The sequence below is a fragment of the Argentina silus genome (assembly GCF_951799395.1).
Source record: "Argentina silus genome assembly, chromosome: 1".
In the NCBI taxonomy this organism is placed as follows: Eukaryota; Metazoa; Chordata; class Actinopteri; order Argentiniformes; family Argentinidae; genus Argentina; species Argentina silus.
In genome coordinates, this window is record NC_139655.1 from 17,779,504 (window position 1) to 17,800,319 (window position 20,816).

The 20,816-nt window shown below is 42.0% G+C and overlaps 2 protein-coding genes across 2 annotated transcripts; one reads left to right on the forward strand and one right to left on the reverse strand.

The window, feature by feature from the left end:
• Window positions 1–6,840: 6,840 nt before the first annotated feature.
• On the forward strand, window positions 6,841–8,090 carry LOC310801794 (transcription factor HES-1-like; the record flags this gene model as incomplete). Its single annotated transcript, XM_083665943.1, has 4 exons — window positions 6,841–6,948; window positions 7,086–7,181; window positions 7,342–7,429; window positions 7,639–8,090. 4 exons carry the CDS (start codon window positions 6,841–6,843, stop codon window positions 8,088–8,090), a joined length of 744 nt encoding a protein of 247 aa, XP_083522069.1.
• A 10,747-nt stretch (window positions 8,091–18,837) lies between these two features.
• On the reverse strand, window positions 18,838–20,412 carry LOC310808777 (uncharacterized protein; the record flags this gene model as incomplete). The annotated part of the gene is made up of 1 exon (XM_083675858.1): window positions 18,838–20,412. One exon carries the CDS (start codon window positions 20,410–20,412, stop codon window positions 18,838–18,840), a length of 1,575 nt encoding a protein of 524 aa, XP_083531984.1.
• Between the last annotated feature and the right edge of the window lie 404 nt (window positions 20,413–20,816).

The following is a 20,816-nucleotide window of genomic DNA, read 5'->3' on the forward strand; positions in this document are numbered from 1 at the left end:
ATGGAGATAGAAAGGGTGAATGAACTCACACACTGGTCCCCAAATCTCTCAAAGTTTGCTCCCTAGAAAATGTCTATATCATCCACTCTCTTTCTCTCTCTGCCTGTATACAGTATGTTTTATTTATAAGACTCCTTTATTTCAGGATGTGCGTATACAGTTCTCTTTAGCTAACCCTGTCAAAACCTGTGGAATGTCCTTGGATGATGTGTCATCCACTACATACAGTAGGAACATATACATACAGTATTTTTAGGAACATACTGTTTTCTCCACTATACATTGCTTTATATTCCACAGCCTACTGCTAGAGATTGCATGGCAAAAGTAACCAACAGCACCTTAGTAGGAATTATGAGCCACTCAATGCCATCACAGTGATTAATAGTCAAGCCACAAGGCTAACCCGCTGCTCACTTGCGGTTAGCCCTATTGTACTGATGACACAAAGATGCCCATGTCTCTAAAGGGCCTGCAACGATCTGTACCCCAGCAGACGGACACAAAGCCTTCCTACTCCCTTCAGTCCCCTTTAGCATGGCTCCTTCTCTCATCCTTTATGGCTTCCCTGTCCCCTATTCTGTTATCAGGGGAGATATGGCTGAATGGGCTCTGTGGTTGGTCAATAAATTCAGTGATTCAGGGGGTGGACAGTTGCAGCCATGTTAGCATTTGTTCGCAGTCTTGTCGGAGGGACGGGCCCCGCCCCGGGGCTCTTTGTCTCCGTTGGACCCTCGACAGGTTAGAAGTCAATGGAGAGCCTTGTGTTGAGGCGGCAGGGGCAGGGATGGGGCCGCCTCTCACATGGCGTTCACATTGGGGGGGACAGGCTCGTATCACTGACACTTGTTAGTGTGGGGCCACACAGCGAGGTAGGCTTGCCCCCCAAGGACTCTGATGTGAGATTCTGCTTTTTCCCTTCTAACGGTTAAAGCTAGGGCTGGGTTGTGGTGTAAGCTGGATCTGCACTTAGGGGCCTGGCGTAACCACAATGAAGAATTGTACTTTACTTTTACATTTCTCATTTTACACATCGGACTCACAATAAATAAGGTCAGATCTTCATTTGACTACCAATTACACTAAGCCAGTGGGGGATGTTACACTGTATCTTAATATTTGATCATCCAGCAATGATGTAAGTCTATATGCTCTCAATACTGTTCCTAAAGTGGCATACCTTCGATGGATGGATGTAGCAAGTGTTATATGGGTGTGTATGCTGAAGGGGTATATGCTGTTCACCAAACAAAAATGTACATACAGTGTTTAGGTGTGTTTACTGTACACCTCATGATACTCCTGATTTGCTTAAAAGCTAGCAGTCTACCAGGCTTCAACCTAAACATGGGAACAGAGCAGCTGAGGCCACTTGGAAGAAAGGGAAGAGGGAGGCAGAGATAGAAACACAAACAGAGGAGGGTTTTAGGGGAAAGAAAGCTGACAGTCAGAGAAAGACGCTCTGGGACCGAGGGGGACTTAGAGAGTCATGACTGAGGCCTGACTGTCATGAGAAGATGAGAGTTGCCATGGCCACTCAGGAGCCACCCAGCAAGTATGTGAGAATGGGAGGCCTGGGGGCCAGGCCAGAGCCTGAGTCCTAGTGGATCACATGCACTAACCAGGGATTATGTGCATAAGAGATGAGCACTAAGCCGGCAGGTGAAGGAGGGAGGCCCTGGGACAAGGACAACAACAGCATCCTTTAGAGACAGGCTTCCCCCAAAAGAGCAGGAGACTTTTTCCCAAAGTGAGGCTGATCTCCCATATGAAGGAGGCTCAGCTCGAGGTCCTCGAACGCTGAAAGGGCAGCCCCCCGAAGTTGCTTTCACTGAGTAAGTGGCCAAAATGGAGGTCTTGTGAGTCATCTTGACTGGTAAGAATGGCCATCTTCACAATCATAAATCCCAATGCAAACACTCTCAAGGATATGGATTTGGATGAGGGCCAAGAGGCAGTTCAGTTGGTCATGGAGTGACTTAGGATGGGCACTGAGTGACATTAACAAAGTCAACAAAAAAATTATTCCAACATTCATTCAAATAATATTTACTGGGGCGCTTAGTGGTATAGCATATCTTGCATATCATCCCTCGACATATCTTGCATATCATCCCTCCTCTCTCTCACCCATCCTTCTTGTCAACCTCTACTGTCTCTATCCCAGTAAAGCAGAAATGCCCATAAAACATTTTTATTAAAAATATATATATATTTACAGTAGCTTGTAGTTTAGTTGAAAAAAGTTTATATCTTATAGACAATTTTGAAATAAGTAAAGGAGGTTGTTTATATGTTGTGAAGCAGTTCCCATAACAGCCATAGCCTGACAGGAATGTGTTTGAACCTTGATTGCACAAAGAAATCAAATTCCCATGTTCCATAGAGAGAAAGACATCACAGTTAACCAACCACCCCCAGCACCTTTTCAAGACATTGGTATCCCTGAACATATTAACATGTAAATACAATTCGAAACTTTGACAATGCACCAAAATGCATATAATCTACATGTTAACTAGCCCTTTAAGGAGTTTCCACTGTTGAATGTGGTTTAGAAACACTTTCATGTCTGGGGTTTTAAAAATTAAATGCAAGGCCTCTTGGAATCTCTATAAAGCGTTTTTCAATTTGATGAGGAAAAAGGGAAAGACCTAGATTGCCTTTGAAAAGAGAGACCTAGAGTTCAATAAGACTTCAGTCTCATTGCCTTTGCTCCAAGTTGATGGTCTAAAACACAAGCAGAAGACAGAGCTCAAATAAGCTGACAGATGGTAGGTTGTTATGGTCCTGAGAATTGCAAAATACCAGTTGCCATGCTATGGTTCCTTTTTCCTCCTCAACATAATTTTCCACAGCTAAGCATCCCTCCTGTCCACTGACTTGGAATAAGCTGACTCGAAAATCCTCAGGTTGTTGACAAACATGAGCTTAGATGAGTCCCCTAATCTCCGATCTCTTTATCCAGTTGGCATTGCTCTCTTGGTATCTGATTACCATAGAGGGCGGGAGAGCGAAAACACAGAGAGTTAAAGAAACTGGAGTAACACAACCCTCTGTTTTCAACCTCCTCTTATCTCTTATGGGGTTTAATCTTATGGCCTCTCTCCTTTTCATCCCTACCTCCAGTAAATTCAACCATATTTTCGATCTGGATGGTTGTCATAGCGATCTGTTATTTCCCATCCACATGCCTCCCCCCCACTTTCCCTATTGATACCAACCCCTTCTTTTTTTTTGTTTGAATAAAACAAAGCACAGACTGAATGGGCTCTGAGGTAGGTAAATGTATTCAGTGACATCAGCCAGGACGATTCTATTCTGCCGGATTCCTGTACCACTTGTTTCCAGCCTTGTCTGGGGGATGGACCCTCTGTTGGTCCCATTGTCCCACGTGTATTCCACACAGGCCCGCAATTAATGGAGGCCTTGTCTAAGGCTTCTGGAGCAGAAACTGCTGCCGGGGAGGGGGACAAAAGGCGGGCAGGCCCATCGCAGTGAGTTGCTATGGGAGGCCCCCCTTCTTTAAGAGGGTCTCAAAGGGAGGAGGTGAGGAGAAACGAGCGGAGCCCCTGGGTGAGATGTTTAAGTGATTCCCTCTGTCCCATCTGGGCTGGGCTGGCTCATACTGCCAGTTAAAAGGGAGTTTTTTGGTCATTCCTCTGCCCATTTGCTTTGACACAATGTCGGTAGGGTGGGGAGGTGGGGTATGGGGGGGCGGTCTGGGTAACCAGGTGAAGATGGAGAGAGGGCCATATTGAAACTGGCCAATGACTATCCCAATATAGCAGACAACCATGAGTGCTGTCCTTAAAATTGTTGACAATAGTACATCATCACTAGCGAGTTGGTTTCGTTTTGCTGAAGGGATTCGGCTTTATAGGGTTTTGTTGTCAGTTAAGGTAGCAATATATTTTTGTAAATCTATATATCTGGCAAAAGGTCATCCTAATCTATGACAGTCTAACTCCTCCTGCCCTCAACTTCCCTTGTTTATGGTTGTTATCAGACACAGTTAGCCCATGATAGCTCTCTAACCCATCCGTAGCCACTCCATGTCTCTGTTCCTCTGCCTCAGTAGAGGTTCCCACACTGATACAGATCTGGAGTGTGCGATAAAGCACAGTTATAGATCATTGTGCACAATAAAGGCCCATCTTCACCAGACCAGCAGGCTTATTGAGCCCAGGGCTGATAAGAGGCAACTTGTCTGTCGACGGCACCTCCCCTCCCATCCTGCATTCTCTCCTCACCTCTCTAGTCTGTATTGCCAGAAAACTGTACTGCCCCATTTCAGAAAAATAGTCTGTGTCAAAAACAGCATTCCTCATGGTTGGTATTTACATCCCTCTTTTGTGGGTTTGTGGGTTTTTTGCACCTTTTTAATCTAAAAGTTTAGAACATTAATTTTTAGAAAACCCAATATGTTTTATACGAATATCATTGACATATTTCAATGATAAGTTCAAATTATTATCACAATATTCATTGTAGATGAGACTCCTGCCTTTGAAGTGTTTTATGACGTGTCTGTTTTCAATAAGTCTGAGGAGAGACCATATTTTCCTCCTCTTTAGGCCCATACCAGAGACTCTAACCTCGCTTTGGGATGATTTAAGGTTCAAGGTTTTAGGAACTCCAGAGAGGAGATATAAGGTGTCTGAACTTTGTCAAGAAGGTTTGAAAAGCCTGATAACCGTGTACTCCATAGTGATCCTTCCGCTCTAGCGCATGATTGGACTCAGTCGTCAGCAGGCATATGGACCAATGAAAAGAACCAGGCATCTATAAGTCTCACATACACTACATGTGATGGTTGTTCACAGAGGTATTGTCAACTCAATGAGCATGATGACATGACAAGAGACTTCAATGCAAGCATGGTAGATACTTTTCTGGTAAATTATCAAATTAATGGTGCAATCTGTGATTTAAACAACAACAAACTGGTCACCTTGCCACTTTTTTGGTAAACAGCTAAAGGATGCAGTTGTAGAAATGTAACCACTCTCAAATTCATGGATGGAACAATGTATGCAAGGACTGACCATCCCATGAGATCAAAATGGTAGTTTTAACCATGTTTTGAAACTACACTCACTGAGCACTTTATTAGGAAGACTATACCAATACTGGGTAGGGCCTCCCTTTGCTCTCAAAACAGCCTCAATTCTTCGTGCCATTGATTCCACAAGATGTTGGAAACATTCCTTTGAGATTCTGGTCCATGATGACATGATTGCATCACGCAATTCCTGCAGATTTTTCAGGTGCACTCCCGTTCTACCACATCCCAAAGGTGTTCTATTGGATTCAGATCCGGTGACTGGGAAAGCCACTGGAGAACACTGAACTCATTGTCATTGTGAAACCAGTTTGAGACGACTTTTGCTTTGTGACATGATGCATTATCATGCTGGAAGTAGCCATTAGAAGATGGGTAAATTGTGGCCATGAAGGGAAGCACATGGTGAGCAACAATACTCAAATAGGCTGTAGCATTCAAGTGATGATTGATTGGTATTAACGGGCCCAAAGTGTGCCAATAAAACATTCCCTACACCATTACACCACCTCCACCACGAGAAGGTGTACAGGTGTTCCTAACAAAGTGTTCAGTGAGTGTGTATAGACAGTGTTTCTTTCTTTTTTTTTTACAATTACATTTTTTACAATGAATGGACCTTATATTTTGGGTTCTGATGGGGTAAGACGGTTGAGCTAAGTTTCAGTATATTCTTCACACAAAAAAAAATCAAAAAATGGATGTACCCATATTGTGCCTTTAAGAAAGACTTGCCATGACTATGAACTTATCTGATTATGATTATGATTAACTGGTATGAATAAAATACCTTGTAAAGAGCACCGTCCTACCTATTGTTTCACTTTGTCCCATATTTGTTCCTAACATTTTTTCAGCTTGACACACACGATACACTCTTTTTAGCCTTCACAGGATGATTTTACAGTCACTATCACAAACATTTGTAGCTATACGTTTTTCACTCCGTGACAAATCTAACCTCCTTAGTTGTCCCTCCCTCAAGAAACTCAGCTCCTCTCCGCCAAGAAACCAATAGTAAATGTGTCTGTCAGTGATGACAAAACCATCTGGCATACAAAAACAACAATATCCCCATGACAATCCTAGAGGACAATTTCTCCAGAGATGGGGCAGTGTGGGTGAAATAGACACATGTAAAACAAACTGTGAAAAAAAATATATCTTTCTTTTAAGATAGCTTTTCCTTAATCACTTGTACATACATCTACCAATGATGTCCCCAATAGAATGCTGAATTCGAATTTTGGTAGACTATATCTCAGGTTTCTTTTTTTTTTTCATGAAAAATCTATTCAAACATGAAATTGTTGATAATTCACATTTGATAAATTGTGTACTGTACGCTGTGGACCACGGCCCATACAGAATGCCAGGTATCCAATGAAAGACTCCCTTGCACGAGCCAACCGCCTCCCAAAGAGCGGGGACCGCACGCCCATTGGTAGAAAGTTACAGTGGGAATGAAACTTTGGGAAGTTTCACACGAGCCGTTCGCGTGCAGGCTCCGCTATAAATAAGACCGGAGGTGAAAGTATCAGTGTTGAGTTGTTATCAACGCGGAGTTGACATAGCGATATACTTCTTTAGCCATACGCAGCATTAAACTCCCGCTCTGAACATATTTGATAAACAGAGGTGTTGATATAGAGTTATTTGAACAGGAAAATATTGTATAATAACTTGGATTATTCATTGACAATTTCTCGGATAGGCATAAAGGAATTGTGTTGCTTTGGCTGCCCAGTTGTGGGAGATACTTAAGAAACTTAAAGATGCCAGCCGATATGTTGGAGAAGACATCTCTATCCTCTGTTGCTGCCACCCCCGCAAGCGTAAATGCAACACCGGATAAATCCAGAACTGCCTCCGAGCACAGAAAGGTAGGCCATGGATCGCAACTATTGTTTTTTTTTTTTTTTTTTTTTTTTTTAAGATTCCGTCAGTGTCGATTGTTTTTTTTATTATGAGTTGCATGGGATGTAGTAGTCTAATCATGTGGATTCTCTCGCTTTTGAAGTCGTCTAAGCCAATAATGGAGAAGAGGAGACGCGCGCGAATCAACGAAAGTCTTAGTCAGCTGAAGACCCTCATCTTGGACGCACTGAAAAAAGATGTAAGTGGTTATTTTTAGGTAACAAATGGCAAAACATGTATTTAAAAAAATAAAATAATAATGAGACTAAACGACGTATCCATATTCTATCGTTATAAAGATGTTGCCTATAGCACGAAGCTCACACACAGATAATTGTTATTTCTTGATGCCTATTCAGAGCTCCAGACATTCGAAGCTTGAGAAGGCTGACATCCTTGAAATGACAGTGAAGCACCTTAGGAACCTGCAGCGTCTTCAAATGACTGGTATGATTTCCGACCGCTTTTTGATTAGGCCTACGTTGAGAAGTTGAGATGGCAGAGTACCAATTTGGCACTCTGCTTTACCCACGCTCATTAGAGATCATGAAAAAAAATCTGGAATGCTATTGATATTTAATAAATCAATGTCATAAGAAGAAATTCATACTTTTCATAGCAATGTATGCTAAATATATGATCATGTTCATTTACAGCTGCTGTAAACTCGGATCCATCAGTCCTAAGCAAGTACAGAGCGGGGTTCAGCGAGTGCATAGGTGAAGTTACTCGTTTTATGTCAACATGTGAAGGGGTTAACACGGAGGTCAGGACTCGGCTTCTCAGCCACTTAGCCAGCTGCGTGTCACAGATCACAACCCAACGCCAGGTCTCCACCTATCCCCCGCATCCAGCGCTTGGACACGCCATTGCGATAACTGGAATGCCTTGCAAAAGTGGCACACCGATCAACATCACCCCAGAAGTGGCGAAATTATACAATGGCCTCCAGATTGTACCAGCGACGGATGGTCAATTCGCTTTTCTGATTCCCAGCGCAGCTCTCCTACCCATGAGCGCACTAAACGCGCTAAACGGGAATCCAGCATTGGCCGTGTCACCTGGCACGCCACCCGTCACGGCGGACTCGGTCTGGAGACCATGGTAAATTAAATGACTCGGAGAAAGACTATACCATTTATCAGCGTGTTCCGTCTTTTTTATATTTGTGTAGGCTGTTCAAATAGGACTGAAATTGATGTTGACGCACATTTTGTTTTTCTTTGATAAAAGGAGATAATCTACTTGTATGAATATTTGTTATTGTTGATGCATAATATGATTCAAATGCCCTTCAATGTCTTCCTTTTGGAATCAATAAATTCTTAGTGAAATTTTACAATGAGACAGTGGCGAGACATTAGAACTATAAAGTTCCATCTGAAAAACACATTTTTGGAAAAAATGAAAAAATAACTAGGCTATAAAGTTCTATCTGCGCAGACCCATTTGAATTTAGAACTATAAATCTGCGGCCTAATCATAAGCCTAGGCACTTCTGCGTTGCCCATCAAAAAACATTTTATTTAACTCATTGAGTTATGAAAGAAAAGCATATTATAAAACCGGTCTGATATCTGGGTTATAAAAATTGTCAATATGATACTCTCTGCAGATAGAATCTTATAGTTCTAAAGCCTCGATACCATTCATTCCTATGGAGCTAATCACAGTACTGTAGGTGCTGGTACACCTTCACAGAAGTGGTAGCTTACTCAAATCATAAATCCACCTCATGCTTTTGATAACTAGTAAGTAGTGTATTGATCCAGAAGAGTAAGCAATGCAAATGTTTTGTTTAGTTCACTCACCTTGCGTACCATAGCATAGGCGTTATTGCATACAATTGTAATTAACATAAATCAATATATGTTATTAATGTTATTACATTATCTGTACAAAATAAGATTATTCTCTTTCTAAATCAACTGAAGTGTCAATCATTTTCTATCAAAACTGAAATTTGCTCATGTAGTGTCAGATAGAACCTTACAGAACTGAACTGATATTGACTTATAAGGTTCTATCTGCACCCCCCTGCAAAATCCCAATTTCAACTCCCCCAGGATTTTGTTATTCTGTATTTAAAGTACCCTTACGGTGATGGACTCTGAGCTAAAAGAGAGGAATACTTATTTAGCAGTTCTAAGTTCTGAGATGTGAAATGTGTGATGCTCAATATCTCAGAACTATACTTCACGCAGATAGAATCTTATCGTTCTAAGCTCAAAACATCTAAAATGATTGCTTCTTCTCATCCTTTTGATTGACCCGACTGACCCAGTTATACTGTGAATACATTGAACAGCTCTTTCTACTGGGCTGTCTCACTATTAAGTACTTCCATATGTGAAAATTTACCCCAGAGCTATAACTGATTAGTGGCGAGACATGCAAGTGTTATGATCTAAGCAAGAGGCTTACACCACTCTGTGCTCTAACTCCATGGTCAAAGTGTTATCTTCCAACCTGATCCCCTTGGCCTCATGTGTTTCACTTACAGGGAAACCTTCTTTCCGGCTGGATATAAATAGCTCCTGGATGAGGTTAGAAACCTGAGAGGTTGTGAGAATAACACTCAGCCCAGCAGGCATACAGCCAGACCTGGGGGGGAGGTGGGAGAGACACTGTCCAACACGCGCAGGCCTGCTTGCCTGCCTGAGAGAAAACGCTGACACACACAAGATGAAGTGTGTATCTGGGAAGAGAGCCCCATGCTTACCCTTCTATATCCTATAGCCTTTACTAGACAATGCAAAACTGACCATGAATCAGTTTCAAAGGGCAACTTCATACTACCCCTTCATCCTCCTACTGTCGGACGGGGTAATTTAACACAGGTTCTAAATTGTATTCTGAGGCTGTTTTACGCTGCTCATTTTTCAGCATCTTTTTGCCCAACAAAGAACTTTATTATTTACATCGTCAATGATATGCATTTTGTCCAAGTGAACAGATATGTTTGAGTTGTGGAAAGGTACAGTAGATAAAGTAAATTTAGATACTAAGGTTTTACTTAGATATTGTAGTTTACTCAAATTAGTGGGTTGCATTTGTACTAAAGCTAATCTGGCAAAGGGGTATTGTACCCTCAAATAAAACTTCTGAGTGAACTATCCCCTGGGTGATGCAGAGCAGCCTTGTAAATTATTTCAAGTGAACTTTGATTTTCACACATGGGATATTAGCAGCTTATTTTAGGACAGACAGGGAACTGTGCTGTCCATTTAGCGACCTCTTAATGGAGTGACAGTCCCAGCATGTGTCCAGTGTTGAAAGCTCCCACAGTAGGCCATGAGGAGAGCTTGACCAGAGGTCACAGGTGCCTTTCATCCAGCCTCACAGGACAGGACAGCTCCAACAGCATGCTGCTAGAAATCTGGTAACCCTTCTCCCACCAGTCCGTGTCAGCCTTTGGATAATGCTGGTGTAGAATTAGAGTGCAATAATCCCAATAACTGGTAAAATGTATTTCAAAACCTTTCGTATAAGGGTGTTGTAGATATAAGGCACTTTTAAGTGGCAAAACTTCAACTCTTGCCTGGGAAAAATGATTTGGCTAGTTGTATTGCTTTTTCTACTTTTGTAGGCCTGTAGCACAATGACATTTCAGTACATTATTAAACCATGTTTTTAATCAGCAAATTGTCAATGTGGAAATACTATACAGTAGTAACTAAGTCTATCACTTCCAAAACACTTTGTGAAATCCTCTTGCTCATGATGCAGTCAATTAAGTTTACATCTCTGTTTTGCCCAAACACAGATCAGTCTGGCCAATGTGAGAGCACTAAAATCCAAATAGAACCTCCCCGATCACGACAGGCCTTTCAGAAGGCCACAGCAGCACAAAAACAAAGGCTGGCCCCTCAGTGGCTCAATGGCCCCTCTATTTGTGGTCCTCTCAGTCTTCATAAAGGGCCTTCCTCTTGTTTATCCAGGAAGAGGTTTAATGGGCCGGAGGGGGGAGGACCAAACTGTCACATTCACCATGCTGAAGCCTCATTGTTGAAGAATGCTCCTAAAGCTCTAAAGGCTCCTTGGCTCTCAGACCAGACCATGTTCATTAGAGACGAGAGGACCACTGGAGCTCCAAACTGGTTTCTCTCTTACCCCTAGTTCCTCTTATAGCCAGCCTATGGCCAACTGAAGTACTGTTAAGAATGGTGTAGTGGAGTGGATTCTACAGCTGAGGGTCAATCAGGGAAATATCAACACTGTCTACCAGTGTTAGTCACCCGTCCAACCCCTTCTTATTCTTCTTTCCCACATTCCTGCCCTTTTCTTAAATTACACTTCTTTGCCTTCACCCCCTCAGTTTGAAGCAATGTTTATACATACCATGTAAAGGGGTGGATGACAAGCATTAAGTTAGTCCAGGCCTGGCCCCTTAAAGGCTCTACAAGGTCTCCGCATTGCGCACGTAGCTCCCAGCTGCTGAGCAAAATTGTACCTTCTGTGCCTATACCCCGTGCAGCCTTTATGGATTTGTTTTTCTTAGCGTCACACTGGATTGGATTTGCCACATACTCACATATTGATCGAAAAAGTGGTGTTGGCCAATGCTACACATACACTCACCGAACACTTTCAAGGAACACTATACTAATACTGGGTAGGGCCTCCCTTTGCTCTCAAAACAGCCTCAATTCTTCGTGCCATTGGTTCCACAAGATGTTGGAAACATTCCTTTGAGATTCTGGTCCATGATGACATTATTGCATCACACAATTCCTGCAGATTTTTCAGGTGCACTTTCAAGCTGTGAATCTCCCGTCCTACCACATCCCAAAGGTGTTCTATTGGATTCAGATACGGTGACTGGGAAGGCCACTAAAGAACACTGAACTCATTGTCATGTTCATGAAACAAGTTTGAGACGACTTTGCTTTGTGACATGGTGCATTATCATGCTGGAAGTAGCCATTAGAAGATAGGTAAATTGTGGCCATGAAGGGATGCACATGGTCAGCAACAATACTCAAATAGGCTGTGGCATTCAAGCGATGATTGATTGGGCCCAAAAAACATTCCCCACACCATTACACCACCTCCATCATGAGAAGGTGTACAGGTGTTCCTAATAAAGTGTTCGGTGAATGTACATTGTAAATGTGATAATTCAATATTTAGAAGGCTCAAAAATGTGTTTTGTGTTGACAAGCTGAAGAGCAGACTGTGATATAGAATATAATAAATAATAACAATTTTTCCTGGAAGGGAACTTCGGTTGTAGTTGCCAGCAATGAAATGACAGACAACAACAACAAAAAAACAATTTTAAAGTCATCAATAACAATAACCAAAGCTATTAACAAACAATAAGTTAAACAATAGAACAACAGTAAAAGTGTCCAGCTAAAGCTTCAAGACTAATACAAATGTAAACATGTAACACACAGTGTTAAATGTAACAGCTCTTCATCTGCTAATGCTGTTTGTGTCGCAAGATGCAGTGTTTCATTCATGTTCAACTGATGTTGGCACAAAGCTGTTAAGGGTTCTCTTAGTTTTAAAAGGAAGGGACCTCAGTCTTCGCCCTGATGGCAAGGTTTCAAACAGGTGGTTCAAAGGATGTGAGGGAAGGGCCATTATGCGTTTTCCTTTCTTGATTGTCCACTCCTCATACTGATGTTTAAGGGTCATTTGTGGTTTCCTAATGATCTTGATCCCCTGTTGTGTCATCCTATCTAGCTTTATATGCTTGATGTTGTTTAGAGAGCCAAACCAAGCTGTTAGACTGAAGGTCAGTACTGACTCAATGAAGCAGGTGTAAACTGCTTGCAGTACTGACAGTTTCCTTAGCTTGCAGAGGAAGAACAGCCTTGACTGACACTTGGCATGCACACGTTGACAATTGGCTCCAAAGGTCAGTTTACTGTCTATGATGGTACCCAGATATTTATACTCCTCCACTCTTTCTATTTCTTTGGCTCCACATACATACAGTATTCCATACAGTGCCCTGTGTATGTAATGGGACATTGAAGCTCTACACTCCAAAACTTTGGATTTGAAATCAAACAACTGTATAGTGATACCACTGTATCAGCTTTTATTTTATGGTATTTGTGTACACATTGGTTTCAACATTCAGAAATTACAACACATTGTATGCATAGTCCCCCTATTTCAGGGTACCCAAAAGTGATGGGACAATTGGCTTGACCGGTGTTTCTGGTTCGTCAGGTGTGTTCCGTCACATAATTTCTGCAGTGGGCTATTGGTGTCTGTCAACATGAGAACCAAAGCCATTATGAGGCTGAAATATCAGGAAAAAAAAATCTATCAGAAACATACTGTAGACAAACCTTAAATCTACCAAACCTTAACCCTACCTGCAATCACAAATGGCCTGGTAGGCCAAGGAAGACTTCTACAGAGGATGACTGAAGAATGCTGACCATGATTAAGAAAACCCCCAAAACCACTGTCCCGCAGCCGTGAATGTGTCAGAGACTACCATCCGCAGAAGACTTTACCAGCACAACTAGGTCTGATCCAAGATGGCGCAGAGTATGGCTGCCGTGCTTCGGGCTCCTGAACGACAATGCAGCTTTTTGCTTATTTTATTGTTATTTTGTGTTATTTTACCTTCTAAAGTAGCCTGCTACTTTAGATATGACAGAGATGCACTACTGCACATGAGATTTATACTGCAATTGTGTCATGTCTATTGTCTTATGTGTCTCCAACAACCGTCACTGTCAACTGCCTCACTTATCTTGTACTCATGTCACTTATTGTCTTGTCCTTATTCATTGCACTACTGCTTATTTGTATTATTTGTATTTTGTATGCTGCATTGTCAAGGAACCAAGCCTAAGAACTTTATTCCCTGCACTTGTGTATGAGACGTAACAATAAACTTGAAACTTGAAACTTGAAACTAGAAGGCTACACTGCACTAGTTATCCACAAAATAGGATGTCCAGGTTGTGATTAGCTAAAAATAACATAAAAGAGGCTGCAGAGCTCTGAAAAAAAGGTTTTGTGGACAGATAAGACAAAGATTAACATGTACCAGAGTGATGGCAAGAGTAAACTGTGAACTGCTCAATATCCACAGCATACCACCTCATCTGTGAAATATGGTAGAGGGGGTGTTATGGCTTGGGCATGTATGTCTTCCACTGGAAGTACAAGCAAATGCCTCCAAACTCATTGGACGGTGCTTCATCATACAGGACAATGACCCAAAACATACTGCCATAACAACAGTTAGGGAGTTTTTCACGACCAAAACAATTTATTTTGTCAATCTCCAGATTTAAATGATATTAAAAATACATTTCATTTGCTGAAAAGGAGACTTAAGGCAACACTTAAGCAAGAAAAAAAAAATAGCTTGCTGGCATGCAATGCTAACTTCACCTTTGGCGTTCCCAGTATACGTTATACGTTTTGTACAGCTCCTATCTTCCTGATTCTAGCTTCAGTGTATGTATATTTCCTTATAAGTGGTATTGATATGTCACCAAATATGATAGAAATATGTTCGATTAAGCTGGGGCTATACAAATGGACATGTCCCATTGATATAAAATAGCCTACCATTGAAGAAGGGGAAGGCAAGCTTGTCCCTCTGTACCAAGTAGCTTAGGCTGCTCTCACCATTATATTGCCCCTTGGTATAGACTTAAATATAGAGGACTTCAGAGCGCAAGACTGCAAGGGACTATGAACACAAGAATGCACGTTGTTGCTAAAAATAGCTCCATCTACTTCACCTTGCAGCAGCAGCACTTGAGTAATTCAGGATTGATGAGCCATTGACAAAGACAGCGACAGTGACAGGAGCCCTGCTGTGGGGACCTCACTGACAACTACTGGAAATCTCTCCTGTGAGTGCCTCTAAGGTGAGTTTATGCACTGGACACCAATGGTGAACCTATTAGTTTTAACAGAACAGCTATCCATCCCATTCATTTTTCTTTGACTCATGAAGTTGCTATTCTCAATGACTTGCGTGCACATACAATTTGAATATATTAAGTCAAATTGCAGCCCACCTGCTATGATATGAATGTCCAGTAGGTATGAGTCATATATTAAATAAAGGGATAGTTCACTCTAAAAATCTAATTTCCATAATCAACCACATACCTGCACCCCAGTCAATACACCAAGACACTTTTTGTATCTATATCTTTCGACTGGAGTGAAGGCATGTGGTTAATCACATAAATTATCTATCCCTATCCCTATAACTAACTATCCCTTTAATTATCCCTTTAAGTGTCAACTCAAACATCGTTTTGGGGGTGAGTGAAGTAGCAACATTACCAAGCAGCATTTAAAAGTGCACATTTAGCACTCTAGAGTCTAGAAGACACATCGCTGCTTTATTTCATCACCATCTTATCAGACCTTCAAGGGAGTTGTTGGGTGTCTTGATGTCTCATTTCGCCCTCTTCCTGCAGGGCTTGGCTCTCAGCCCATATGGGGTTATGAACCGGACCATAAAGATACACTTTCACTGCAGGTGTCCCTTCAAAGTGAGACCAGCCATAACTGTGGATGATTCAGTTACAGCCTTGGCCTTTTGGGCTACCCAGGCAGACAGGGCTGAAGGACTGTGTCAGGCACCTGGGATAGTAACTAAGTATACAGTACATACCTGCTGTACAAGTTTAGAAGGATTATAAAGAGTGTGTCTTTGGTGTCTGTGATTTGTCAGTTGGGGGGGTTGGTAGTGAAGAAAGGTTCAAAGGAGCTTGAGCCTGACCTTCATGTCTCAGGCCTGACAAGGTGTGGCACAGGAGGCATTGAGGCAGGTCTTGTAATAGGTCTTTCTAAATGCAGTATGCTATCATTAATCTGAGACACTATGATGAAGACACTCATCTTCATCATTGCAAGCTGTAGACTCCTTATAATGAGTGATGGTATCTTGTGTCCATAATTCTTGAGAGATAAATTGTGGTGCTAAAGATGGGAGATTAGCTGTCTTATATTGTCTTGAAGAACCATGTGCTAAATCTTTCAGCAACTCCTCATTAGAACATCACCATTGATATACACAATGAAGCATTGGTTGTATGCATATTAAAAACACTCCATCTGGAGTGCTGGAAACAAAACCAGGATCATAGCTTAAGAGCAGGGTCCTTCTGCCCAGAGCTGCTGATTATTTCCAAATAATTGTAATTTGATGATAAGGAGCTTAAAGGCCCTTGTTATCCTCCAATAGAGAAGATTAGACAAAGAGCAGTGCACCAATAAGATAAGAGATTACCATTTTAGCCAAGTCTCCTCGTCCACTTAACATGAACATCAGGTCAGCTGTTCTTAATTTGGTCAGCGACACTCATTTAGCCCTCTCTTGGGGGTCTGGGTGTGGAAGGATAAATATTGACCCTCGTTTGCTAGCAATGAGTGCAAAATGTTCCATTTGTGTTGAAGGGATGTGGGTCATGGTATCATAGAGCATGAATGTGAGGGAGGGACCCTGCCACAGGAGCCACCCTCACCCCACCCCCAAATGTTCTGTCACAGGAGCCACCTGTGACGGAATGCAACTCGATGCACTTGCTCTCACTCCACATCGGCTGAATCTGTTTTTCTGTTCCTGAATTGTACAAGAAGAATATATTGTGAATATAAAATCCTGCCTGCCTCACAAAATTGGTTTGAACGGCAGAGAGAGTCATTCTTTGATATGAATATGGCTAAATTTATCAGGTTTCATACTCACAAAGATAGACTTCAACCTGGGAAAAAACACTCATGTAAAAGCAAGGCTCTAACTGGTTGAGGAGCAATTCAACCTTCTAAAAACAGTACCCTATCCTCAGGCTATGGATCTCAGATGACCTTCGGCCTTTGTCCCCTGAACCTTGGTTTTGTCCTCATAGCCACTCACTTCTCCTCGATGTCCTAAACTCTGTGGGAAACCACCCAGTGCATTGTGTTGTCTGGACATTGTGTGCCCTATGAGATAATGCCCCCCCTCACCCCACCCCCTACTGCTTCTTCTTCCCAGCTGAGGAGTGGTTGTGTGACGTATGGTACCCAGCGCTAACTGCCCTCTGAGTGGGACAGAGAGCTGGGATCTGACTGCTGCTGTAAATGTGCCCTCTTATTCCCCTCTTTTCTAGTATTTGTCAGTGTGATGGAGCTTGAGAAGTAATTTGATGGTGATAATAACTCTACTAAGCTCCCAGAGAGAGAGAGAGTGACAGAGAGAGAGAGAGAGAGAGAGAGAGAGAGAGAGAGAGAGAGAGAAATGCTTTTGATTTGGCTTCTTGACCTCTCCTCTGTACATAAGTAATTACAACTGGTTTTGGAGTGTTATGTGTGTCGGCCAAATTATGGTGTAATTTAAGAAGCATTTGCATTTATTTTCAATAGGGAGACAGAGTAGGTAAAATAAAGACAGTTGAATTAAAGATCAGTTGAATTTAATCTGTAAATATTCTGCATTCCATACTGTGTAGCTGATAAGAAAGGTATTCTCATTATTTTGTGCTGTGGTCAGTCAATATGATGCAAAATTCAAAATACACTTGTGTGCTTGGTTTGAAGTCCAGCTTTGTCTCCATGGTTGCTTTTGTAATCTGTGTTGTGTAGGCCTATGTGCTCATTTGATGACATGTCTGTATTGGAACCAGATTCCTCCACTTCAGTTTGTGTTTACTCCTTCATTTTTGGTCAAGTGAGGATTACTCTGTTTTAGACCATCCCTCCAAGCTTTGGAGGCCACTACTTTGTCAATTCAATTGTGATGTCATTCAGCTCAAGGACCCAATCGACCCGATGACCCCTGACCCCTATAAACTGTGGAGTTAGAGTGCTGTATTCAAGGTGTTGCCATCTGTGTGCTTCACTCTATCCCTTTCTTTCACCTCCTCCCTCTTCATTCTCTTTTCTCCCCCTACCCTCTCATCCTTTCCTGTGTCCAGGGGCAGTGGGGTGTGAAGACTAGTCTCTGTGGACGACTTGTTTGTCTCTCCCTTGTAACCACCTGCACCATTGCTTGTGCTTAGTGAATACATTTTAGAATGTCATGTTTCATTATCATATTTTGTGTAATATTTGCAGTTTCTATTACATACATTTATTCATTTATTTTTTAATTTCCAATGGATCAATAGTAGAAAATTAAACGGCTTTTTATTTATCCAAATGAACGTTCAGTTTTATATATATATATATATATATATATATATATATTATTATTTTTACAATTATTCATTTTTTAATATTTAAATTGACAAGAAACATAACAGTGTATCCATGGCTCGTCTGTTATATCCAGCCAGTGTTATATCCATAAATCATACTGTCATACTGTGATGTCCATCAACAAGTTGTTATCATGTGAAGTCTGCATCACTCAATTTCTATGTCAACTCACTCACTCATTACTTCACTTGGCCAGTGCACTGTATGGAGAATCAGGGTCACCTGCTGGTAAGAACACTCATTGCAGTTTTAACAATTTATCTTGTGAGTAAATTATTAATTAAGAGGGTTGTATTGAGTTCCTTTAAATGATGACACAGTCGTTAAAACTTCACATCTGAACTTTGATCCATGCAAGAGTTCATAGACCTTTCTTATCTGTCTGCTGTGGGGTTCCTGGTTATCAGCTGTTGAGTTAAAAGTCTGTTTGCAATATTGGCACTGACTACAGGAGATATTTCACTATGTTAAACCCTACTCTGGAAGACATTGTATTATCCATCTTCATGCCAATAACTTGAAAATGCAATTGGGTGCATGTCAGTATAACACTTTTTTTTAAACTTATATTGGCACTGCACTTGCAAATAATATTTTGTAACGATGCATGGCTTAATCTGCATTGCGACATTCTAACAAAGTTTCCAAGTACATACAGTACACACAATTCACACAGTAAGAGTTATAGTACCATTAATACATTGTGAAAACTCTGGCCACTCTTTTTTCACAATATACTCAGACAAACTACCATCTCTCTCATGGAATTGCACATTAACTTTAAATGGAGAACATTTAGTCACTTTGCACTTAATAATCATGGTGTCATTGACAGCCTGAAGAGTGCACTTGCTGGGGTGTGGCCTGTCCTCTTCCAGGGCTTCAGAGGAGTAGCGACAGACCAGCTGGTCTCTTTCTACAGAGACCAGGCCCTGTCCTCTCAAAGACCCAGGGCCCATACAAAAAACCTTACCAAAATCTTCAACACTGTTTTCCACTACCCAGTCATACAGATACTGCATGTGGCAATCACACTTCCAGGGGTTTCCATGAAGTCTAACAATATTCTGGGTGAGAAAGGAGTCAAACAAGCCATGAGGGAGAGTCTGAAGGTTGTTCTCTGACAGGTAGAGCTGCTCCAATAAACTTTGGTCCTCAAACAACTTCGCCTCCAAGGAGCTCAGGTTGTTTTTTTGCAGGTGGATCATCTTGATCTGTGATAGGTTGTAGAAGATTTTTTCAGGCAGTATTGTGAGATGGTTTTCAGAGAGGTCCAAATTCTGCAGCGCTGTGAGGTTCCAGAAGACATCCTCAGGGAGCTCCGAGAGCTGGTTCATGGACAGGAAGAGGTGAGTGAGAGCAGTCAGTCGGCCCAGCAAGTCAGAGGAGAGCTCCATCAATCTGTTACCTTTGAGATCCAGCTCTCTCAAGCTAGAGGGAAATGTTCCACAACTCACATTTGTGATCAAGTTTCCACGGAGGTTGAGATCCTCCAGCTTGTTTAAGTGTGAGAAGACACCACGAGGGAGGTCAGTTATCTGGTTTCCCTCCAGGCTGAGCTTTCTCACCTGAGAGATATTGTGAAAAGCGTCGGACGGAAGAGCAGTGATCAGATTGTGGCCCAGTCTGAGGGTCTCTAGCTGGGTCAAGCCGGTGAGGAGCTTCCCATCCACCCCTGTGAGCATGTTGAGGGACAGGTCCAGAGACCGGAGACTATGGAGGTTTTGGAATAGGAGCCTGGGCAGGTGGCGGATGGCATTGCTTTTGAGCTGTAGAGTCCTCAGCTTCTGGAGAGAATCGAAGAGGCCAGGGCTCAGAGACTTTAGCCTGTTGAAGTTGAGCAGGAGTCTGGTGAGACTGGCCTGCTTTCTGAAGGTCCCTGGGTGCAAATGCTCCAGCCAAGGGTTGCCACTTATCTCCAACTCCTCCAGCCCAGCCAGGTGATCAAATGCTGTGGCTGAGACATCTCGCAGCAGGTTGTTAAGGAGGACCAGCTTGGTGAGTTGGGGGCTGTCATGCAAGATATTCGAGCCCACTTTCGCCAATCCTGTTGTCATGATAATCATCTCTTTCACCTGCTCGGAGACGTTCTTAGGTAGCACTGTCTTGCGCTCATCAGAACACATAACTGTCGTCGCTGTGAAGCATTGGCAGTGTGATGGGCAATTTGTGTCAGGGAATGTGTTCCCTTGGTAACAGAGCTGCAGCATCAAACATAACGCCGTGCCAACGTCTCTGATCATTCTTTACTGTAGAAATATAAATATATTTGGAGACATTTTAATATACATTTTTTACAGGTGTATCAGTTACATCTGACATTGGTGGAGTGTTAAGTTCAGGATAGAACAGGAGAGAGCCTATGGGAATTATAGTTCACCCATGAAATATGTTTATATATAAAGGCCCCACATGATACTAAGCATTTCATAAGAGGTGAAGGTTTGAAGGGACAGTTCACTCTGAAATCAAAGTTTGTCAGATGTTTTCAGATCTCAAAAGTTATCTAATATTGAGATGAGTCCACATCACTAACCATCTGTTACATAGATACTATCTGCTGTAATCTATCGGAACAACTTTAGTTTTGGAGTGTGAATTGTCCCTTTGATACTAACATGTTTTCAGGAAAAAAAATTAACCAACA